At 53.5% G+C, this 23,256-nt stretch overlaps 1 protein-coding gene across 4 annotated transcripts; it reads left to right on the plus strand.

Moving 5' to 3' along the window:
* The first annotated feature begins 2,791 nt into the window (after positions 1 to 2,791).
* PRPF40B (pre-mRNA processing factor 40 homolog B) lies at positions 2,792 to 23,174 on the plus strand. 4 transcript variants are annotated; one of them, XM_046011505.1, is made up of 26 exons: positions 2,792 to 2,920; positions 9,019 to 9,099; positions 9,870 to 10,013; positions 10,329 to 10,394; positions 11,064 to 11,091; positions 11,323 to 11,348; positions 11,486 to 11,596; positions 11,881 to 12,001; positions 12,087 to 12,111; positions 12,335 to 12,538; positions 12,765 to 12,894; positions 12,976 to 13,040; positions 13,554 to 13,718; positions 13,824 to 13,932; positions 14,314 to 14,464; positions 15,198 to 15,331; positions 15,975 to 16,089; positions 16,232 to 16,323; positions 20,441 to 20,557; positions 20,799 to 20,936; positions 21,145 to 21,240; positions 21,471 to 21,557; positions 21,787 to 21,964; positions 22,207 to 22,268; positions 22,382 to 22,525; positions 22,626 to 23,174. In XM_046011505.1, the coding sequence occupies exons 1-26, from the start codon at positions 2,918 to 2,920 to the stop codon at positions 22,716 to 22,718; spliced, it is 2,685 nt and encodes an 894-aa protein (XP_045867461.1). In that variant the 5' UTR covers positions 2,792 to 2,917; the 3' UTR covers positions 22,719 to 23,174. The 4 variants fall into 4 exon arrangements, with proteins under 4 accessions (XP_045867461.1, XP_045867462.1, XP_045867464.1 ...); XM_046011506.1 differs by having other exon boundaries at positions 11,881 to 11,953; XM_046011507.1 differs by lacking the exon at positions 9,019 to 9,099 and having other exon boundaries at positions 2,837 to 2,920.
* The last annotated feature ends 82 nt before the right edge of the window (positions 23,175 to 23,256 follow it).

Genomic DNA, 23,256 nt, shown 5'->3' on the forward strand with positions numbered 1-23,256 from the left:
CCGCTGCCTTTGGCTCAGGTCATGGTCTCAGGGTCCTGGGATCGAGCCTCGCATCGGGCTCTCTGCTTAGCAGGGAGCCTGCTTCCCTTCCTCTCTCTCTGCCTGCCTCTCTGCCTGCTTGTGATTTCTGTCTGTCAAATAAATAAATAAAATCTTTAAAAAAAAAAATAAATAAAAAATAAAAAAATAAAAAACAAAACAAAAACACAAAGACAGTGCCAGGAAGATGAGAGAGGAAGGGCCAAGTTGCCAGGTGTGCAGCAAGGGTCAGGGATAAACACTGGGATTGGAGCAGGTCAGAAGGCTCCAGCAGAGATCTCTTGAAGAAGATGAAGTTGATAGAGTATCTGCTGTGTCTAGATATTCTGAGTTGAGATTCAGGCAACTAGAGGAAGATTTTGAGGCAGATTTTGTGACAAATAGATAGAAAACTAAACTAATGAAAAAGCAAGGTAAGTATTAATTTCAGGAAAAATCAAAAGTTGTGCAGGACAGAAAGAGTCATCAAAACTTTCTACATGGCTCAACTCTGAGTAGCAGGTGTAGACAAGTGTTGTAAAAACTGAAACTAGGGGATGAGAATGAAGGATCAGTGGGCAGGGGAGGAGACCTGAAGGGAACAAAGTTAAATCCTACAATCTGCCCCTTTTATTTTGCAGGGGCTGGGGCAAGATTACAAATGGGAAATGTATTCAAATATTTTAATGTTATAAATTAACTGTTATAAATTAACATTTTAAATTAAATAAATTTTATAAATTAAATAAATTTTATAAATTAAATAAATGCTATAAATTAAACTGTTAAATAAAATACCTTCTAAACTCTTCACTTTACCAATATAACTTCATATGGACCAGGAAAGCCAGGTTCTAAATCAGAATTTTTGGACTCCTCAGAGTCCATACTAGAAAATAGGAGCCCCCAGCCCCTGGATCTTGTCTCACTCCCTTCTCCTCTGCCCTTGCCTCTGTCCTACACTGAGAGAGCCTCACACAGGGTCTCGTGGAGACCCCAACTTGTGCTCTTGCCTCTTGCTGCAAATAAATGCTCCTTGGCTATCCCTCAAGCCTAGCGATGCCTATCAGCAAGGTCTTCCTGGGGAAGAGAGGTCCAAGGAGGCAAGCTGGGCAGGGAAATCCAGGGTCCCGAGTATTCAGAATATGGCTTATAAGGGGGTAAGTAGGCTTTGGATTGGCATATCCCCTTGGACTCAGTACCCTGTGGGGAGGGATGCAGCTGGAGGAGGGCCAGGGTAATAAAAGTAAAATGCCAAAAGAAACAGCTTCAGGGATGTCTGGGTGCCTCAGTCATTTAAGCATCTGCTTTTGGCTGGGTCATGATCCCAGGGTCCTAGGATCAAGTCCCCACATGGGGCTCCCTGCTCAGTGGGGGGTCCTGCTTTGCCCTTTGCCTGCCACTACCCCTGCTTGTACTCTCTCTCTGTCTCAAAAAGAAAAAACAGCTTCAAAGAGCTGAAAATGGCTGCCTCCAGGGAGGGAGATGATAGAGGCAGGGCTCTGCTGTTTATATTAACAAACTGTAAACAATTATTTGACTCTTTAAAGTAGGTGCCTACCTAGGCTAAGAAATACTTCATTTGAAAAAAAAAAAATTAAATGTGACTGGTAAAAGTTTATGGAACCTCTGATCACTCCTGCTATGCCCAAAGGTCTCAGTAATAAAGTTTGAAAACCATAGGACTAGGCCTTCATTTGAGGCTATCTAGGAATTGTGAAGAAAACGACAGTGATCTACAATCGTCCCCAAGAACGAATCCCTCTTCCTTTTCTCCCATTTGTTCCCTTTAATTCAGTAGTTCCACCTCCTGCTGGGTAGACTCTAAGACCCTTGCAAGCAGGGACCCGGCTCACAGAGTTTTCAGTCTCCAGCACCTAGCATAGCACTGAGTACAGAGTACAAGCTCAACTGTTGATGAATAAAGAAAAAAGGAATCATCTTTATCCAGGCTTTGGAGAGAAGGTGCTCGATTCCTTTCTGCATCCTGCACCGGTATCAGGAGCCCTGTCAGTTACTAGTCCTGAAAACCTTCGGCATATTCATTAAATAATTTTGGGTTGTAATTCCCTTATCTGCACAACATAGTATTTATTTAGCTCATATCTCTAACGCCTACAAATGATGGCTTGCTTTCACCGCTTGGTGGAAGCCAAATCTTAAAAGAAGTTAACTTCGGGCTCACCTAAGAAGCATGTACGCCTCGGAGGGCAGGGATTTCAGGAGCTCTATCCGCTTTTTTTTCGACTGTCGTTTGTCCAGTGCCTGGAACAGTTTGAGGCATATATCAGATGTTCAACAAATACCTGTTTAATGAATGAACTTAAAAGTGCTAAGAAATAACTATGCAACGAATAAAAAAACTCTCAGTGAGGTGCAAAGATACCCCTACATTCTGAATGAACACGTCGGTCCAGCCCCTGGGTCCCGGGCGCGAGTGCGCGGGCGCCCATGCGCGGCGGACGCGCCAGCTGATCCGTAAAGGCCGGGAAAGCGGGGGTCCCAGGTCTGGAGGCGGCCGGTGGGAAGGGCGGGAAGGCAAGAGAGCTGCAGACGCGCGGAGCCGGCCCCCGAAGCGCGCTCTAGCCGCTTGGGGCTGCCAGGCTTCTGCGGCTCCCGCCGCCAGTCAAGAGCCCCGCAGCGCGCCCCGCCCCCCGTGGGCGGGCCCCGGACCTGGCGGCGCGGGGGCGGGGTCTGGCTGTCCGCGCCGGGGGCGGGGCCGGGCCCGGGCGCTCCGGGCCGGTGCAGGGCCCGGCTGGTCCGCGGGCGCGACCGGAGCCCCGGCCACCAAGGGGTGCGACCCCCCACTGGCCCCGCCTTCCCGGCTGCGGCTCGGCCAATCAGAGCGTCTTTTACTGGCGGGTGGGCCGAGCCGGCCCAGCTGCTCGGAGGCTCTGGCATGGTAACGTCCCCGCGCGGGGGTGGAGGGGCCCGGGGCGGTCCCACAGCGCCCCCGGCGGCCCGGGCCGGGGCCGGGGGGGCGGGGAGGCCGCCGGGGGTACCCGGGACCCCGGGGGAGGGCGAGGGGCATGAGGGGTTAGGGAAGAGAGCCCGGGAGGGGGAGGGGAGCGGGGATTTGGGGGAGAAGGGGCGGGGAGGCCATGATGGAGGATGGCGGGGGTGGGGGAGAGGGGGGTTGAGGGGAGCGAGAGTTGCGGGACTGGGTTGAGGAGGAGGAAGGGGAGAAGAGAAGGGTGGGTTTGTGAAGAAAGGTCAGGAAAGGAGAGGGGGCGGGAATGTGGGAACCGAGGGACAAGGGGAGAGCTGGGAGGCCAATTTCCCCTTGTGGGGTATTTGGCGTGCATCACGCCCCTCCTCAGACCCAGTGCTTGTTTCCTTTGGAAGCCCTGGACGCCCCATAAAATCACTTGGAGACCCCCTCCTTCGTTTCCCCCTCATTGTGTCGTGAGGTGAGGAGAGGGCATTGTCTCCTGAGGAAAGAGAGGCTACATTCCCCATCTAGTCCCGGATAGCCCAAGAAATGAGAAGACAGAGGACCCTTGATCCCAGCCCTGGCTCTGCCATCAACAAACTGTGTTAACAACTCTGTGTGACCTTGGGCAAGTCACTACCTTTCTTTGGGCCTCAGATGCCCTATCCATTTAAAAAAAAACAACAAACAAACAAGGAAAATGCATGAGAATAATACCACAGATCCTTTCCAGCTTCGAAATGGGGTGGTTCCTCAGGAGAGAGTTCAGGAAAATGGGTTCTAGGATATGGGGAAGTAAGGGAAAGCAGGCTGACGGTGGAGGCGAGGCCTTCAGCTGGGGCTGCAGAAAATCCCCAGGGATGTGGGGGATGGTAGGCACAAAGCCTGCAGGGCTGGAGCAGGCTAGCCAGCGCCTCTGGCATCCTATTGGAGGGATGGAAGAACTCTGGAAGTGGCGGAGGAGGTAGAGACCTAACCCAAGAAAATGAAGACCAGAAGGAGGTCTTCATTCTGAGGAGATGGCAGGACAGAGAGAAGCAGTGGAAGCTCTTTTCTAGTAAGACAGCCAGTATCTTTGGGGAGAGGGAGGAATATACTATGGCTGGTGTAGAGGAGTGGGGATTAGGATGGTCTTGAAAACGGAGGGCCTGGCACTGTTTGGGGCAGCTGAAGCAGGGCAGCAAGTAAGGGTTGACTGCAGGGGAATTAGCTGGTCTCTTGGCCTCCATGCTATTTTTCTTTTTGATGAGAGGTACCTTCTCTCACCTTTCTGAGAAGTGTGCCTTCCAGCTTTCATTGTCCCAACACAAATCCCTTTAGGGAATGAGTCAGACCAGACCATCCTTGGGATCACCTGGAGGATTTCAGGATAGTGTGTGGATTGGGGTGAAAAGAAAACAGGAGAATCAGTTTGTGAGAAATAGCTGTGGCGCCATCACCCTAGCTGGGAGACAGCTTTGTGGAGTAGTTGAAAGCTTTGGGGTCAGGCTGCGTGGATTCCAAACCTGCCTCTGCCGTTTAATCCTTTGGAACCTTGCTTAAGTTATTTAATCTCCTGAACCTCACTTTCTTTATTTATAAAATGGGGACAATAATAACCTTTTAGATGGTTGCAAGGATTAAATGAGTGGCATAATATCTGGCCCATAATAAGCACTCAATAAATACTAGTTGTTAGCTCTTCCCTCTTTCCTTGCTCTTCCGTCTCTCCATTCTTGTTCTTTTCCCCTTTTATTCTTTCTTCTGAGTCTTTAGTTCTGAGCTGCAGCTTAGATAAAAAGCTCAGAAGAATTGATTGCACCTTTGGTGAGGGGTAGGGGGGTTTGTGTCCTTCCACTGGAACAGGTGAGCTCATGATGATAAGATGATCATGGTTTCTTCATCTCTCTCCAGCCCACAGATGTATTTTTGTTCCAGGGAAGACATAGGATCTGCTCTTTCAGCCCATTTCCTGTATCCCTCTGTCACACGAGTTCAGTCTCGCCCCAAAGTGTAATGAGACCCGCACTTGTCCAGGCACTGCAGCAAGTGAGAGAGGGGCAGGGGTGTTTCAGGAAGAAAAGTATACACACTGCACAGGGGAAGCTCAGGGAAGGGAGGGCCGCGGAAGTTCCATGGTAATTTATGTTCATTCCTTTGCTCTGTCCTCTGCGGGAACTGTCCAAAACAGTCCAGCATCTGGATCCTGGCCAGGGGTCTCCATTCCAAGTTAAAGATGGTCAGTGCTTGCTTCAGCGGCACATACACCAAATTAGAAATGTCTTATACAGTGAGTTTTTTACTATTTAGGTTTTCCCGTGCCAGTATTTGATTCCAGTTTTCTTTCCCCAGCTATACAGACAGCCTCTGGCGAGCTGTCCATCTCATTACAGACCGCCTTTACCCAGAGAATTTTATACAACTGTACATGGGCACGTGGGTGAACCTGCACACATTTGCCTGTTCTGGGATATTCCGGGATGTAAAAATCGAGTAAGGTTAAGGATGAGTCTGCATTCTATCACAGCACTTTGTATGCAGGGTCCTGCAGTCAAATGCTCTACCACTGAGCTATACCCCCTGTATGCAGGGTCCTGACTAGACACTCAAGAGGAGGCTTAAAAGGAGAAAACATAATCCCCCAGTATGGAGACATCTCCTCCCAAGTAGGGAGACAGGTGGTCCTGTGGGAAACACCCAGCAAACATCCACAGAGTAGTGTGTCATCAGTGCCTAGTAGTGCTGCATTTATGCCGAGGGGACACAAGGAGGGAGGAGTATGTGTATGTGTGGAGGATAATCACAAAGGTAATCTGAAGGGGGTGAATACCGGATCATCTTGAGCAAAGTGAGAGACAGTAGAGTAAGAGGAACACGGTGTAACCTACCAATCGCCGTGCAGAGAGGAGGAGGGAAGCCACTGAGTCAGGCTGAGCCAAGAGTAGACAGGTCTGTTGAAAGGCTTTGAATGTTAGGTGAGATTCTGTAGGGTGAGCGATAGGGAGCCACCACTAGTTCTCAAGGAAGGGTTTGGATCTTTGCTGATTTTACCACATGGGTAGCAGGGAATATGCTGAGTGAAAAAAACAGAGCGTTTCCTTTTGGCAAGGACAGTGCTGAGGGTGTAGGACTGAAGAGCAGAATGGACCCAGTCCTGGCTCTGTCCCTGACCACAGTGGAGCCTGGGACTGATAATTTCCCTTAGTTTTCTCATCTGAAAAAGGAAACTCCCTTGGGTGGTCGCCAGAGTCCCCTCCATCTCTGACATTCTGTGTTCTCTGAATAACTCCTAGGCCTTACCAGTGGCTGTGTTTTGTGCGACCTGCCAAGACGATCAAGTCGATAAATACTACCTTCTGTGTTCCAGTCTGGGGCAGTGAGGAAAATACAGTGGGGCTAGGAGATCAGGGTGAGCCAAAACAGGCCAAGTCCCTGCCCCTTTAAATGTAAGATCTGGTGGAGGCAGCAGATATTTCATTGACCCTAAGACTCACATTTTAACATTTCTTGTCAAGACTTCTTAAAATCGTTGGAGTATCATAGTTTAAGTGGTGGCATTTGTTTTTTATTAGTGGCCACGTAAAATAATGGGACAGTCAGCACCATGGGAGTAACTGTAAACTTCCAGTGGGTAATTGCTAAAGGGAAGGGTGCGGGGTACACGAGCCTGTAAAAGAGGGCTCTGGCTTAAACCTAGACCACTGGTCTGGGAGGAAGCCTTTCCTAAGGAGGTAATGGCTAGTAGATGTGAGACCTGTAGGCTAGGTGTATAGGGTCGGCAGGAAGTTGTGGCAGGCAGAGATGAAAGCCGGAAGTGGGAGAACTGAGAGATGGTGAGTGTGGCCAGAGCACACACTCAGGAACTCAACATGGATGAAGCTGGCAAGGCAGTTGAGAAGCAGACCGCCCACAGCCTTCCAGGCCTTGGGGACGAGTTTTGTTCTCTACCGTAAGAACAGTGGGAGCCATTGAAGAATTTTAAGCAGGGAGTAACATGATCTGAGGTGCATTTTGATGAGCTTGTTGTGGATGTGGGGAGACTACTACAGAAGGTCAAATGAAAACGAGAGAGGGGTGGACGGATTCAAGAAATGTGTACAAGGTACAATTAGCAGGACTCAGTGACGTATTGACAAGAGGGAGGTGTGGAGAATGACTCACCAGTTTCTATCTTAGCTGTATGGACTGTGGTGCCAGCCTCAGAGGGGCAACTCTGGAACCTGGTAGGACCCAGAGATGGTTACGTAGCATCTGGGAGGTCAGAGAGGACCCTGAGGCAGCTTGAGGTGGGTAAGCATGGCACAGAGAATTGGATTTCCTTCCACACTGGTGAATTTCTGACGTCCCATACTAAGGACAGTCTTGGGCTGAGGCAGGTCTGAATACAGGACTGGAGCAGTTCAACCCTGAGAAAGGTGATTCTGGGTGGAATAGTGTGGCTTACCCTTTTCTCCTTAGGACAAGATGTGTGGGAACAGAGGCAGGACAGATACTACGGGAGGTAGAGATTAGAAAGCATCTTTCAGTGCCAAGCCTTCTCAGTGCAGGGGGTCACTGGGGAGATAGGGAAGTTGGGCATCAGTGGGGTGTCTCCTCCTCAGCCAGCTACCACTTTTCCCTAGAACTCCTCCCTGATACCCTCTAACCATCAAGCGAAAGGAGGAAGGATAGGGCCTTTTAGCTGCATCTCGAAGCCTCAGTTTACTTAAAAAGATTTTTTTTTTAAGTAGGTAATATTGTCACATGGATGCATATTCAAAAGTTACAAAAGGGCATATGTACAGCGAGAAGGTTCCTTTCCCACCTCTGACTCCCTTCTACTGATTTCTTTCTTGTATGTCCTCTTTTCTCTCCGGTTTTCGTACAAATGATCACACTTTGCCGCACTTTGCATTTTTTTCCACTTGTTAATGGATCTTAGAGATTGTTCCTATCAAGACCATGAATGGCTTCATTCTTTTTTTATGACTGCATAGTATTCCACTTTATGTTTGTGTAAATTTCATAGTTAGTGACAGGTGTATAGGCTGATGCCAGTCTTCTGTTTACGAATAATGCTGGGCTGGAAACGTTGTATATGCATCATTCTGACCATATCTATGGAATGAATTTGGCAATATTTAATAGATGAGGTGTTAGAATTGGGAGTGTTTGGTCCTTTCTTTGTCCCTTCTTGCATTCATTCAGTATTTATTGAGTACCCATTATGTGCCAGACACTGAGGCAGGTACCAGGAGTCCAGCTTTCAACAAGTCCGACACATCCCTGTCCTCATGGAATGTTGTTACACATGTAAGGGGAAACGTAATAATTACGAAACTGTATACACCAGGAAACTAAGAAGGGCATCAGATAGAGAATAAATTCAGTGGTCAGGAAGGCTCTTGGGAGCACGTGGTATTTAAGGCAACAACTGCAAGATGGGATGTGGTGGCTAGTAGGCATAGGGCACGGAGACTAGACTGTTCAAAGTCTCAGCCACAAGGAGAGGAGGTCGGGATCTGTAGGGGAAAGGGGTAGAGCTGCTGAGAAGTAGGTGATGGGGAGTGGGAGGTGTCAGAGTGAGCAAGGGAGTAAAGATGAGGCCAGTTGGGGGGCGCCCGCAGTGAAGAGAGAGGGAAGCTAGAGCTTAAGGTGTGATTGTTTGGGCTTAGAGGGCTTTGGGGTTGACTCTAATGGTGAATTCAGGTAGGGGGATGGGAAAGGAGGTCACTTCCTCCCTGGCTACTTTGGGAATGAGAGACCTCTGCTTAAGGCTTGAGGGAGGCCCAGCCTTGTCCACAGATAGGAGAATGGATGCAAAGCCTTGGGAAAAGCCACACTGGGCCTATAGTCCAGTCGCCCTCATCTGTTCTGGGGCTCTGGTGCGATAAAGACCACGTAGAAGGGGACTGGCAGCCTGGCTCTTGGCTGGTAGAAGAGAGCAGACTTAGCCAGGGCTCAGAGCTGGGTGTGGGCAGGAAACCAGGCCAGGAGATCCTTCCTCTGAACTTTGTGCTCCTTTTTCATCCTCATCGCTTTGCTTCCCTTTTGCAAAAGCCCATCTCTTTGCCCATCCTGGGTCCTATGACTTTTCTCTCCCTCAACAGTCGGTTCCCGATTCTGGTCCCCGGCCCCCAGCAGCGCCTGCCCCCTTCCCACCGGGGCCCCCCATGATGCCACCACCCTTCGTAAGTTTTATGTCTTCCCCTGGGCTTGGCTTTTCCAGCCTGCACCCCCATCTCCCCGGTCCCTAGCACTGCTGCATTGCCAGCTCGGTTTTGTGTCCTGCTTTCTCTACCACCCTTGGAAAAGGGGTGGTGTTGCTTGGGCATGGGGGTGGGAGGAGCTGCTGTCAAGCTCCCTGTCCGTCCAGTTGACAGCTCCCCCTTTGTCTTTTTGTCCTTGGGACACACTGGGGCTGGGGTAAGAGAAGTGGAAGGGAAGAGACCCTGTTAGTGTAAGCGCATGGTGGGGCTGCCTTTCTCTTTCACTACTCCTTCTCTGTTCTTTCAACGTGCCACTGAAGTCAGGCTGAAGTAGCAGCTGGTGGTCATTGAGCTGGAGAAAAAGGGATGGGAGGCAGGGGACTGGGGGGTCTGGGGACCTGGAATCCTGCCTCTGAGAGGCCTCTTTGGGGAGAGTTGCTCAAGGGATGGAGCCTTCCAGCCACGGTCTGGTGGCAGTTAGACGTTTCCCCTCTCCCTTCCCTACCTCTGAAGAAGCTGTGGTGCTTGCCTCTTAGACCCAGAAGACTCCCCCCTTCCCCCAGTTTTCAGTCTTTTTCAGTGGTGGGGAGCAGGCAGTTTCATGCTTTGTGCTTCTTAAGCTAAAGCCTTGGAATTGCCTCAGAGCCAGGCGGTGCGGGGAGTTGAGAAGTGGGGAGGACAAGCGGATGTTCCCTGACCGGTCCAAGGTGGGGTCTTCGCTGCTCAGTGTCCCTTCCTTTCCTCACTTCCAGATGCCCCCTCCAGGAATTCCCCCACCCTTTCCTCCGATGGGACTACCCCCCATGAGTCAGAGACCACCAGCCATCCCCCCGATGCCGCCTGGCATCCTGCCCCCAATGCTTCCACCAATGGGGGCGCCACCACCACTCACGCAGGTAATCCTCCCTCCTGCCCCAGTGCCTCAGAAGACCCCATGAGTCTTGCTGGGGGTGGAGGGGAGAAAGGGCATCTGGACTTCAGGAAGTAGGGAGAGAAGGGAGGGAGCTTTGGCCAGGCCGATGTGGATTTGTCCACTGAGTGATGGGAGGAAACTCTCTGGTGGGGCTGAGAGCCTAGAACCTAGAGATTGTCTAAGGTGGGGCGGGGGACCATGTGAAGGTCATGGCCCCAAAGGGTATCTCTCAGGAACCTGCCTTGCCTCTGCCTGCCCTCACCTTGGTAGTTGTTTTTTATCTTCTTTGTGTCCCCAGATACCAGGAATGGTACCTCCCATGATGCCAGGAATGCTGATGCCAGCGGTGCCTGTCACTGCAGCGGTAAGCACGAGGGGGGCCAGCAGGAAGTAGGCCCTGCGGGTCTGATTCGGAGGACAGGGATGCGGCCTCCATCCTTTCCTTCTTCTCTTTGGTTCCGTCCTGGTCTCAGCAGCACTCCCCACACTCAGGTCCTCCTCTCTGGCCACGTACTCTGCTCTTGTAGTTTCTCACTCACCCCCAAAGGCATGTTACTCTCTTGTCCTCTTTATTGGGCCCGGCTCCCTGAAGGAACACATTCATGGCTGACACTGCTTGCCCTCACAGAGCTGGCACTGCAGACACTTGAATACAGTCCCCCCTCACATCTTCTCTGTCTCTGGTAGAAGCAGCAGCACCTGGGGATCTCACCGAACCTTCTGGTGCCATTGCTCAGTGTAGTAGAGTCTCGGTAGGATGTAGCAGTTGGCATCTGCTGTGGAAGAGGGGCCTCGGAGGTGGACTCGACAAAATACTCTCACTTGAGGAAAACCAAGAACAGCTGCTGTGCGATTCCCCTTAGGATCCTACAGCCGCGGCCCCAGAGGGTGGGGGTTGCCTATTAGGGGGCAGAGGTCCCTGGGAGCAGGACACATGGATCCTGGCCTGGCCTGCTTCTTCATCCCCCATGGCCTGGGTCCTGGGGGCCGCTGGGCTTGGCCCCAACCCTTCCCCCTCCTCTTTCTTCGGCAGACGGCTCCGGGTGCGGACACAGCCAGCTGTGAGTCTTCTGGGGGTCTGCTCCCCCCAGGCTCGGAGGTTGGGGGGTACAGGGGAGAGGGGACCATGGACTAGAGCCCACCCTGGATCATGCCTGTTGGGATGCCAGGGAGCCTGGGATGTTGATGGGACCAGGGGATATTTATTGGGGATGGAGTAGGGGAGGAATAGGTGGGATAAAATGGGGGTTGGGGCAAGGACTTAACATTTCCCTTGGCTTTTTTTTTCCTAGCTGCTGTGGCTGGTACAGGCCCTCCGGTGAGTTCTTCCAGCTCAGGGGTCTCTGGGTAGAAAAGCTGAAAGTTGGGGAAGCTGATGGTTAAATCTTTGGGGTAAGGAGGAGAAGCTTTGGGGACGGGGCCTTGACCACCATTCTTTGCCCCCTCCCCTCCCAGAGGGCCCTGTGGAGTGAGCATGTGGCTCCTGACGGACGTGTCTACTACTACAATGCTGACGACAAGCAGTCTGTGTGGGAGAAGCCCAGCGCTCTCAAGTCCAAGGCAGAGGTCCTAAACAGGGCTGTTTGGCCCTTCCTTTCAGCTTCCCTGACCCTTCAAGTCCTTGGCCTCCCCAAGTCTTTAACTATACACATGGTTCCTCTGATCCCAAGATCCTTGACCATTGCCCCAGCCTCCCTAGGATCTCAGGAAGTCTGTCTTCCCCCATGTTGAGCCAGGCCAGATGATAGCTAAAAACTCCCTGCTCACAGGATCCTCTTTGCTCCCCCAACTGTGCCTCCACTAGGGGGCATGCCCAGCCCACTGATGTCCTCTGACCCATCCTCTTGCAGTTGCTGCTGTCCCAGTGCCCCTGGAAAGAGTACAAGTCAGACACGGGCAAACCTTACTACTATAACAACCAGAGTAAGGAGTCTCGCTGGACCCGGCCCAAGGACTTGGATGACCTGGAGGGTGAGGAGGGGGTGGGACCCGGGCTACGGTTCTGGGGTGGTGGCCCTTGCCACCCTGTGACCATGTTATCTTTTTCCCATTGCAGCTCTAGTCAAACAAGAGGCTGCAGGGTGAGTGACTTGCCCACCTATCCCCCTGTACGTGGGGCCAGCAGAGGGGTGGGAGTGGACCCTCTGTCTGTGGTCGCCACTCCGTGGAAGAGCCAGCTCTCAGTCTGTATGTGGAGTGGTCCACTCTGGCCCCAGTCCTTCTCAGGACAGAGAGACCAGCTGGTCCCTGACTGTCCCACTCTCTGCTCCGCTCCTGGACACTGCTCTTCCGGCCCACCTGCAGGAAACAGCCGCAGCAGCCCCAGATCTTGCAGCCGCAGCCACCTCAGCCCCAGCCTGAGCCCCCACCTGGGCCGCCTGGTCCCACCCCTGTGCCCCTGGGCCTTCTAGAGCCAGAGCCAGGTGGGAGTGAAGATTGTGATATGTCAGAGGCCACCCAGCCTGTGGAGCAGGGTTTTCTACAGCAGCCGGAGGAGGGCCCCAGCAGGTGAGGGCTGCCCCTCTGAGGCATTCCAGATGCTGGCTTCAGGCTCCCTGCCTGTTCAACCCTTGACTTCTGCCAGGCCTCTTGGGAAGGGTGTGAAGATCTGGGCATAGCCTCTGGAGGGCAGAAGGGGGCTACTCTGGGGAGCCAGGCTATATTCCTGACCACATAGGCACTGAAAGCTGGGGGACCTGGGAGATGCTGTGGCTGAGTCCCCTTTGCCCCCCAGTGCTGCTGGACAGCATCAGCCGCCACAGCAGGAGGAAGAGGAATCAAAGCCAGAACCAGAGAGGTCTGGCCTCAGTTGGAGCAACCGGGAGAAGGCAAAGCAGGCCTTCAAGGAGCTGCTGAGGGACAAGGTGCGGGGTGGGGCTCCCAGGGTAGGCCTGGAGGGGGCTGGAGGTGGGCAGGCCCCATGACCCCTGCCTGCTCCATTCTAGGCTGTCCCCTCCAATGCCTCGTGGGAACAGGCCATGAAGATGGTGGTCACCGACCCCCGTTACAGGTAGGCCTGGGCAGAGGGAGCCAGGCCCTCCAGACTGTGTGTGAGCAGCTGGGCCAGGGCCTCCCTGAGAAGCCCCAGCTCAACACTCTGGCCCCAAGGGGGCCCGAGTTAGAGTGATAGAAGGGCAAGGGCGCAAGGAAAAGAAGCTGGAGGGCCTCCGGGAGGAGGAGGGGAAAGGTATCTGATATGAGACATTCAATAAATGCTTGTTGAATTGAATTGATTCGAATTGAATTAATTGGGGTAAGGGGGCTGGATAGGGCGGAGGCCTGAATGCACCTTGAGAACCAACCCCAGAGCAAAAGGGCTCGGTGTTAGTGTCTTGGAGCCCTGTCTTCCCCTCACTGCCTCCCATCCTTCCCCTCATCCCAGAGACCCGTCTTGCCTCCCTGCAGCCTGCTGTTCCCATGCATGGACCCCTCACTCAGTTCTGTGTGCCGTGACCCTGCTTGGTGGGCTGTGCAGGGTGACTCCTCTATCCCTCCCCCCCAACTCCCACCCTCTCCACCCCAGTGCCTTGCCCAAACTGAGTGAGAAAAAGCAGGCATTCAATGCCTACAAGGCGCAGCGGGAGAAGGAGGAGAAGGAAGAGGCCCGGCTAAGGGCCAAGGAGGCCAAGCAGACCTTGCAGCATTTCCTGGAGCAGCACGAACGCATGACCTCTACCACCCGCTACCGGTCAGGGGGCCGGGATGGGGTGGGGTCTGGGAACCCTGAGAACACACGGGCCCAGGGTCTCTGTCCCCTGCCTGCCCGCCCGCCCATGACCCATATGCTCCACAGGCGGGCAGAACAGACCTTTGGGGAGCTGGAGGTGTGGGCTGTGGTCCCTGAGAGGGATCGAAAAGAGGTTTATGATGATGTCCTCTTCTTCCTGGCCAAGAAGGAGAAGGTAACAGTCACTGGCTGGATCCGTCAGTCTGTCCTCAGGCTTTTCGTGTCTTTGTGTCCTTGTGGAGCCTGGCCATTCATTTCTCTGCTGCCCCAGGGTCTCAGCTCCTTCCTTGGAAGCTAGTGTGGCACTTGCACGCCCCCCGCTTCTGCTCGGAGCTCAGGGCCTACAACCTCGGTGTGGGAGGGCAGGAGGGCATCTGTGAGGGGTTGGTCTGTAACCCGTGCTCCTTCCCCTTTCTGGGGACAGGAAAGTCTTGAGTCTGGCCTTCCTAGGGTTCCCTAGCTGCCTGCTTTTCCCCAAATGCTCCTCTGCGCAGGCCCACCTGAGTAGCTCCAATCTGCCCTACCTCACCCTGACCCTGACCCTGTGGCTCCCCAGGAACAGGCCAAGCAGCTCCGGCGCCGCAACATCCAGGCCCTGAAGAGCATCCTGGATGGGATGAGTAGTGTCAACTTCCAAACTACATGGTCCCAGGCCCAGCAGTACCTCATGGATAACCCCAGCTTTGCTCAGGACCACCAGCTGCAGAGTAAGCCTGGGTCTCCACTCCTGCCCATTCCTTCCCTTTTACTCACTGACCTGGGAGCCCAGGGCCTGCCTCCTACTGCTCCCCTGCACTTACTGTCCTTGTGGATGTCTGGGGTCCTCTGCATTCACTCCGTCCCTGTATCTCTCCAGAGTCTAGAGATGCTGGAATGCTGGGACACCCTTCCTCTCCCTCTGGGGTCCACTTTTGACCTGGACATTGTGTGTCCTTGGAGGAAGAGCTCTAGGATAGGCAACAGAGGACCGGGAGAGGATAATTTTTCCAACTCCTGTGAATATGGTCTTAAATTGTCTTGGTGCCAGGGACCTCCACTGGTCATGTGTTGTCATGATGAGCTCTTGTTGGCCTGCAGTTATTGGCAATGTCAGAAATTGACCTTCTGAACTTTCGTCAAAGCCTGATCAATTCCCAGTTCTGTAAAGCATAAAACCTCAGATCCCGAGATTGCTGGTTTCATACGATTCTTTCCAGTAACTGAATTCACAAGAGCTGAATACTTGCTAGTTTTGTTCTCATGTATTAATGAACTATCCTCCAGAACCACCATTCCAGTCTCCTCTCCCACAGAGGCTTCTGCTCCCTTGCCCCACCACCCGGGGTGATCCCGGCACCTACTAAGGCAGCACCCTTAAACACAGGGTAGAGGGGTGGGTGCTTGGGTCGGTGAGGGTGTCCCCCTCCTGCAGCACCTGCTGAGCCTCCTTTCTGTGCTTAGACATGGACAAGGAAGATGCACTGATCTGCTTTGAGGAGCACATCCGAGCTTTGGAGAGGGAGGAGGAGGAGGAGCGGGAGCGGGCCCGCCTTCGGGAGCGGCGTCAGCAACGCAAGAACCGGGAGGCCTTCCAGGTATCTTTGCCACCTGCTGGTTAGGTGCTCAGCTCCGTCAGGGCCCATAATCTCTTCGCTCGTGCCCTGCCTCCTCTTGGCTAGGCCTGTTGTTTCATCTCCGCCTGGTCCTGTGCCACCTCCACGAGGCCGCTCTGCTTCTGCTGTCCCTTCCACTGGGGACCATGCTCCTCTAGGGAGACTGGATGTATGCACCACCCAGAAACTGCCAGCAGAGAGCGCCCTAAAGGCACAGCTTGGCAGCTCGTCCAAGTTCATTTCTGTTTGGTGGGGAGCCAGACAGGCAGAGCTCGATTGTCCCTCAGCTTGGAGGTGGCGGCAGCGGGGGTTCCTTAGCCTAACACTTTGGGAAGCTGAGAGCAAACGCCGGGCAGGACATGCTGCAGACAAGTTCCTATTTCTCTGCCTTCCAGGCCGGCTGCTTGTCATGTTTGAGTCTGTCCCTCTCTGTATTTATATTCCCTCCGTTTTCACTGCTCTCTGCCTCGCCATCTGTAGTTTTTCATCTCTGCCTCCTTCGCCTGCATTTCCTCAGGCGGGATTGTCCCGGCCTTTCCCTCCCATCCCCTCTTTTCCTTCCTAGTCTCTGCCTCTGCCGCTCTCCGTGTTTTCCTCTCCCTATAATTGGCCTCTCCCCACTCAGACCTTCCTGGATGAGCTGCACGAGACAGGGCAGCTGCACTCTATGTCCACCTGGATGGAGCTGTACCCAGCGGTCAGCACTGATGTCCGCTTTGCCAACATGCTGGGCCAGCCGGGTAAGGCAGCCAGGCTCCCCTTCTCAGGCCTGGCTTCCTGCCCTGCCAGCCTCTCTGCATCCCCACTCCCTGTCCTGGACCCCTCCCCCAGGCCTCGGGAAGCTGCTGCCTGCCAGGCCCCCCCTCCTTCCCTCCCCCGCAGGCTCCACCCCTCTGGACTTGTTCAAGTTCTATGTGGAGGAGTTGAAGGCACGATTCCATGATGAGAAGAAGATCATTAAGGACATCCTTAAGGTGAGGGAGGCCCAGGGTTGTGGATGGATGCAGATTGGGTGCAGGGCGCCTCTCCGGACAGGACTCCCTGCTAAGTCCTGTTTTGCAGAAGCAGTGTAGCTCCATTCAGCGGAGATCTGCTGTGATCCCTGACTGCACTGGGAACACACAAATAAGAAAGATGCGGTTTCTGCCATTAAGAGCTCATGGCCTAATAGGAGGATAAACATGAAACCTGTTTTAGAGAGGGGCAAGTGCTATTAGAGACGAGAATTGATAGAATTGACACTTTGTACTATGCCTTTAAGAACGAGCAGGTGGAAGAGGCTGACAGTCCTGGGTATGGGGTATTACAGGAGCAGAGGCAAGGGTGTGGGGAGGGTATGGCAGGTCTGAGCAGTAAGGGGCACAGCTCCTCATAAGCTGGTGGCCCACAGATATTCCTTTTGGCCTGTACAGTGTCCTGGAAACATTTCAACTTTGTTGTTAACATTTTAAAATTAGGAGATTGTACAGAAAAATCGGGAGTCTTTTAGTTCTCTTAAAATTATGGCTTATCTAGCACCACTGGGCTGGTTTTGCAAGGCATTCCAGGGCCTCAGACTGAGATGCTACTGCTTTTTAGAAGGGGCAGACCATCCTTAACCTCACGCTTCCGCCACCTATCTGGTGTGGCAGCAAGTTCAGCTGCCCCTTACCGCTGAGCAGGCACCTTGCTTGTCTTAGACTGGAGAGGGAGTTCTCAACGTCTATGTCCATGAAAGGTGGAAAAGGGATTGCTGCACTAAGAGGGCCTTGTGTTTCAGAAAGAAAAAACAAAGAAAAAGCGTATTTCTTGGTGGAAGTGAAGAACGTGCAAAGGCCCTGGGGAGGCAGTACGCCCAGCAGTTAGGAGCAGCACTGTGGAGACAGACTGCTTGGGACACAAGTTCAGCTTAACCACTTACTAGTTGTGTGACCTTCGGCAGACTATTTAACCTTTCTGAGCCTCAGTTTCCTCATCTGAAAAATGGAGGATTTTCCACCAACCTACACCTAATTACCAAGGGCAGTAACTCGGTACCTGGGGCAAGAAGGGTCGAGAATAAAGCTAGGAATGGGCCACTGCACACAGAGCATTTCTTTGAAGTCCTGTATTTTGTTTTACAGATTCAGGTGTTGCATCTTCATACCCTATTACTTCTCTGTTTAATATAAACATAATGTTTTAAAAGTCCTTACCATTAGGTAAGATGTGCCCTATTGTCCTGTGGCTTCCTGTTTCTCTGAAAGGAAGAGCCCTAGATGTAAAATACTTTGAAGGCTAAAATAAGAAGTTTGGGTTTTTATCTTGTAAGTAATGGGGAGCCAGGGAATGCTGTGGTCGGAGGATGTCTTGGAAGAGCCACGGGGTAAGAGTATAGAGTAGCATCCCTCAGACTGAGTGCCTGTGTCCGTAGAGGGTAGGTAGTTGGAGGACAGTTTTTGAAGCCTCAGGACACTGAAAAGTCACAGTGGCAAGTGATTTAAACAGATCTGGAGCTTGAGCCGTCCTCTTCTGACTCATCCCCAGGCTCTCTCCCCTGCTGTTAGGACCCTTTGGTAGGAAAGTCAGAGCAGCACAGGACTCTGGAGGACAGGTTAGAGGTATGGGAGGTGAGAAGGGAGGCCAGTCGGGAGGCAGTCTAGGTGGTGAACGAGCTCTGCGGAGGCAGCAGAGACAACAGATGAGGAGAGCTGTGCTCTAGTTGTGTTTTTCTGAGACCCCCACCCCCTCCCCCGAGTTTCTTCAGAGGAGCCTTGGGACACGAAAGGGGGAAGCTAATGCTCCGTCATCTGTTTTTAAGTATAGCAGCTTTTCCTTTATATACTGAGGTTCTCCGTAAGATTTTTTGTGGGAAAAAAGGTTTCTGCTGGTAAAAAAAAAAAGAGAACTTTAAAATCAGGAGGATGGAGTCACTCAGAAGTCAAGTGAGTTGAAGTTGGCGGAGGTGGGACAATGGTACCATTACTGAGGATTTGGCAGGAACAGGGCTAGAGAGAGAATAGAAATTCCATTTAGGGAATTAATCTCAAAAGTAACCTGGGGCAGGGAGGAATACAGCAAAGACCACATTTTAAATAGGTTATTTGTGTATAGTATAAATATCTAATCCCAGGAGAGCTGTATTTTATTGGATGCTTACATTTTAGCCACAGAGTGGCTGGTCCTGCTGACTGGCCTGCAGAAGTCTTATCCTTGCTGTGTCCTGTCTCCCCATATCTCCTGAGAAAGAAGCTTCTTTACACAGTTCCCCCACTGCTCCCCCTTTTGGGCTCCTGCTTATAGAAGGCCGATGAGCCCAGGAGTCCCTGTGGCCATCCATAGCCGGGCAGACTGTGAGGGCACCTCTCACCCCATAGGATAATGGCAAGAGCTTTGGACTCGGAACAGCTGGAAGCCAGAAGATCTAGGCCTGCGAGATCCATGGGAGTGGGGAGGGGGTGGCTCACAGGGAATGAATTCTCTTGGGGTCTGCTGAATTTGAAATTTCTGTGAAACATCCAGCCTATTATGGGTCTGAAAATCAGGAGGGAAGTGGGGCTGAGGTCACTAGGGACAATGTAGATTGAAAAGACCAAGTGCTATTCTCAGGTGAGCAAGCGCAGGCAAGAGAGGCAGTCAGAGAGGTCAGAGAAACAAGAGGGCGGTTGTTGAAGGGAGCAGCACACGTGTAAAGACCAGTCAAATGAGGACTGAGAAGGGGCCCGTGGAAGTTGCCTCTTGAGCACATGAGCACTTCGAGGAAAGTAGTGTCTATAAAGAGGGTGGAATAGAGTCAGGTAACTCCTGGCTTAGACCTGTGCAAGTCCTATCAAATTTGAGCCTCAGTTTCCTCATCTGTAGAATAGGAATAATTTACGCACATGGTTGTGGGAAGTGCTAATATTTGTAAAGTGCCGGGCTTATAGCAGGCTCACTAAATGTTGATTCGTTTTCCTTTGTGCTGCATTTAAAGATTTTACACCAAAGGGAAAGCAGCACAAGTTGTTAGTTTGAAGAAGGCGAGAGCAAGGTGGACAGGCTGTTCCCAGTCAAGTGAGGTCTGAGCTTGAGGGGAGTAGCCAGCAGAGAGGTGGGATGGCCTCTTTCACTCTCCTGACAGAGACTGGGCTGTTTGAGAAGGTCTGGAGTGTGAGTTGAGGAAATGCTCTCGAAGACGACAAGAAGAGCACACTCCACCATTGGCGGAAGGCCGGAGCAAGTTCATGCTGTGTGGAGGGAGGGAAAGGGAACCGGGCCTATGCCCCCACTGGCTCAAACTCCAGATCGACTTGGGCCCAGTGAGATACCTCTCCGAAGCCTCTGCTTGATTGAGGTGTTGGGAGGCATAGATGAGCAGCTCAGAGCCAGGCCCAACGTGCTTTGAGAAGGGGAGGTATTTTTAAGTGTTCTGGAGTTGCACACCTGATGCAACTCCATTAAATTCCCTGGAGGACTGAGGGATCTGCGTGGGTGTACTGCTTCAAACCATGGCTTTGGTGTTAGGACCTGGGGTAGAATTCTCAGTCAACCACCAGTTAGCTGTGAGACCGCGGGCAAGTGTGCAAGTTTCTCTAAACCTTGGTTTCTCCTTCCACATAAAATTAGGCGGCCAGGACCTATTCTTAAATTTCGATTCTGAGGATTTAAAGAAATAAGGTGTGTGAAGCACTCAGCACAGTATCTGGCAGCCTAGTAAGCACACAAGAACTAAGCCAAAGGATGGGACCAGCAAATGTTGACAGAATGCAAGGAAGTTACTGAGCAGCAAGAGGGCCTGACTGGGGCCCAGCCTTAAGCCAAAGGAACAAAGAATTACTTGTGGGAAGCTCAGGCGTCCGTCAGCAGACATGGCACATGCACATGCCCCCCGCCCCCCACCATGTGATCCAGTGCCCCACTCCGCTCTCTGTGACATCCAGACCAAGGGTAGGCATGGGAGGCTTAGGTGTCTGATGGTGAGGACTTGGGCAGCCTGGTTTCAGAAGTGCATCTGAGTCCTGTGGGTCTCTTCGGGGGGCTGGGGGACTTCTCGATCATCCCATCCTGTAGTCCAACCCTCTGCCTGCCCCGGAGGCTGGCTTCAGGCCTCGGGCCCATGGCGGCCCCTGCTTCACACACCACCTTCACACACAGGACCGGGGTTTCTGCGTGGAGGTGAACACAGCCTTTGAGGACTTCGCCCACGTCATAAGCTTTGACAAGAGGGCTGCTGCGCTGGACGCGGGCAACATCAAGCTGACCTTCAATAGTGTGAGGGCCCGGGTGGGGCGGGGCTGCAGCCAGGGCTCTGGTCTCCAACTCATCCCACATCTTGTTCTGTCGCTTCTCACTCACTGCCCCGGTGTGACTGTACCCAGCCCCCCTGCTCCGTTCAGTGGGTGGCGGCAGAAGCCCCCAGACCCCAGCTTCCCATGTCCTGCAGTGTGCCTGAGTGGGGCCCGGGCCCCCCCCCACCCCGGGTGACCCTGCTGTACCTCCTTCCCATCCTCAGCTGCTGGAGAAGGCAGAGGCGCGGGAGAGAGAGCGGGAGAAGGAGGAGGCGCGAAGGATGCGGCGCAGGGAAGCTGCCTTCCGAAGCATGCTGAGACAGGCCGTGCCTGCCCTGGAGCTGGGCACTGCCTGGGAAGAGGTCAGGGCTGCAGCCTGGCACCAGACACCACCCCCTCGGTCCTGAGGGCAGCAGTGCTTCACCACCACCGGGGGCCCGCCCCAGTCATAGCGCAGCTCGCGGCCAGCTTCGGCCCCCTTCCTTCCTCTGCCCCAGCCCTGCCCTGTGCTCCTGGCGGTGTCCGTGCCTGCCCGGGGCTGGTCTCATCAGCAGTGCTCTCCCGTTCAAGGTCCGTGAGCGCTTTGTGTGCGACTCAGCCTTTGAGCAGATCACCCTGGAGTCGGAGCGGATCCGGCTCTTCCGCGAGTTCCTGCAGGTACTGGAGGTGAGGCAGAGCTTCTGACCCCCTGTGTCTGTGCCCTGCTCACAAGCAGCCTGTCCGGCTCAACAGAGACCCCAGTGGCCGCCTACCGCCAGGGTCTGTCCTTGCCCTGAGGTCTGACGGCCTGGAGAGGCCTGAGGCCCTCATTTGAGGCAAAACCAGATTTTTGGGTTCAGGGTGCGTCCTGTGGCGAACCCTGGGGCCTTCCTCACCCCTCCCTCTCCCTCAACCAGACTGAATGCCAGCATCTCCACACCAAAGGCCGAAAACACGGCAGAAAGGGCAAGAAGCACCATCGGAAGCGTTCCCACTCACCCTCAGTGAGTTAGTGGGCAGAAGGGATGCGGGGCTAGTGGCGGGGGGAGGCTGGATTGTCTTGGGGAAATAGGAACCACGTTGCTTGTTTTTTCCCTAAACTGCCTCCCCTCGGAGCAAGATTTGAAAATTCCTTTGGCCCTGGATCCTCCTCTCTGTCCCCAGTTCCCAGACTTGAGGGCTTCTGGAGGCCAGAGAACCTGTACGCTGACATGTCTGTGCTGATCTGCCCAGGGCTCGGAGTCAGAAGAGGAGGAGCTGCCCCCGCCATCTCTCCGACCCCCAAAGCGGAGAAGGCGGAACCCCTCGGAGTCAGGCTCTGAGCCCTCTTCCTCACTTGATTCGGTTGAAAGTGGGGGTGCTGCCCTTGGAGGACGGGGCTCCCCATCTTCTCGCCTTCTTCTTGGATCAGGTGAGCCATTGGGAGTTGAGAGGCGACTCAGATGAGAGGCGACAGCGCCCTGGGGGTGGAGGGGATCAGGAGGTCTGTACCCATCGGAGTGGGAAGAACTTCCCTGCCCTGCCCTGGCAGAAAACGGGAGAAGGAAGGAAAACCGGACCAACAGAGACTTCCCCAGCTAGCTCCCTGTCTAAAGAATGAGCCGCACCCCCTCCTCCCGGCCATGGGACTTACTGAGTATTTTTTATCTCCAGATCATGGCCTTCGGAAAGCCAAGAAACCAAAAAAGAAAACTAAGAAGAGAAGACACAAGTCGGTGCGTAGAGAAGGGACTGCTACTCAGGGCCCTGCTATGCTGAGAGAGCTCTTCAGCCGCCTCCCGGGCTATCCTTCACAGGAACTGAGCAGGCGGGCTCTGGGCTCTTACAGAACAGTCCTGAGAGCGAGACAGACCCTGAGGAGAAAGCTGGCAAGGAGAGTGATGAGAAAGAACCAGAACAGGACAAGGACAGGGAGCTGCGGCGGGCAGAACTCCCTAACCGCTCCCCAGGTTTTGGAATCAAGAAGGAGAAGGTGAGAGGCAGGCACCTGACCCCAGCCCAGTCTGCACCCTCCACAGGCCTCCGTGGCCCTTGGCGGAGGCTGTGGGTGAGCTGTGACTTTGCTCCACCAGACGGGCTGGGACACGTCGGAAAGTGAGCTGAGCGAGGGTGAGCTGGAAAGGCGGCGGCGGACACTCCTGCAGCAGCTGGATGACCACCAGTGACCCGACGAGCCGCTCTGCCTCGGGTCTGTGTGAGGCCGTGGATCCTCGGTCACCCTCACTGTCTGCACTAGACTCCTTTCTTAGTCTGGTCTGTGTCCACTTTTCCTCAAGTAGCCCCGCCCCCAATGCGCCACGGCCGGCACCTCCCCAGGTTGCTCGTGGTATTCCAGGGTCCTCCACTTCCCAGGCAACTAGCGCGGTCCTTGCCCTCAGCCCCAGACCAGAGATTGGGATGCCATGTGGAGCGGGTGGTGCCAGTAGAGAAAATGTGAGAAGGGGCCTCTAGGGAAGAATGACAGGTTGGTGACAGGCGGGGTCCTTAGCCTCTAGCATCAGTGCCTGCTCCTGCCTGCCTGGGCCCTCGGGCTCCACCACTCCTTCCTTCAGCCCCGGGACCCAGTGTATGTGTGTTTTGTTTTGTTTTGTTTTTGTTTTTTAAATAATATTTATAACATGGCCAGTGGCTCTTCTCTCTTCGCCATATCCTGCTGGGGCATGCTGGGGACCGGGCAGGTGCACGTGTGGCCAGCAGAGAGCA

This window comes from Meles meles, chromosome 7 (genome assembly GCF_922984935.1).
Source record: "Meles meles chromosome 7, mMelMel3.1 paternal haplotype, whole genome shotgun sequence".
In the NCBI taxonomy this organism is placed as follows: Eukaryota; Metazoa; Chordata; class Mammalia; order Carnivora; family Mustelidae; genus Meles; species Meles meles.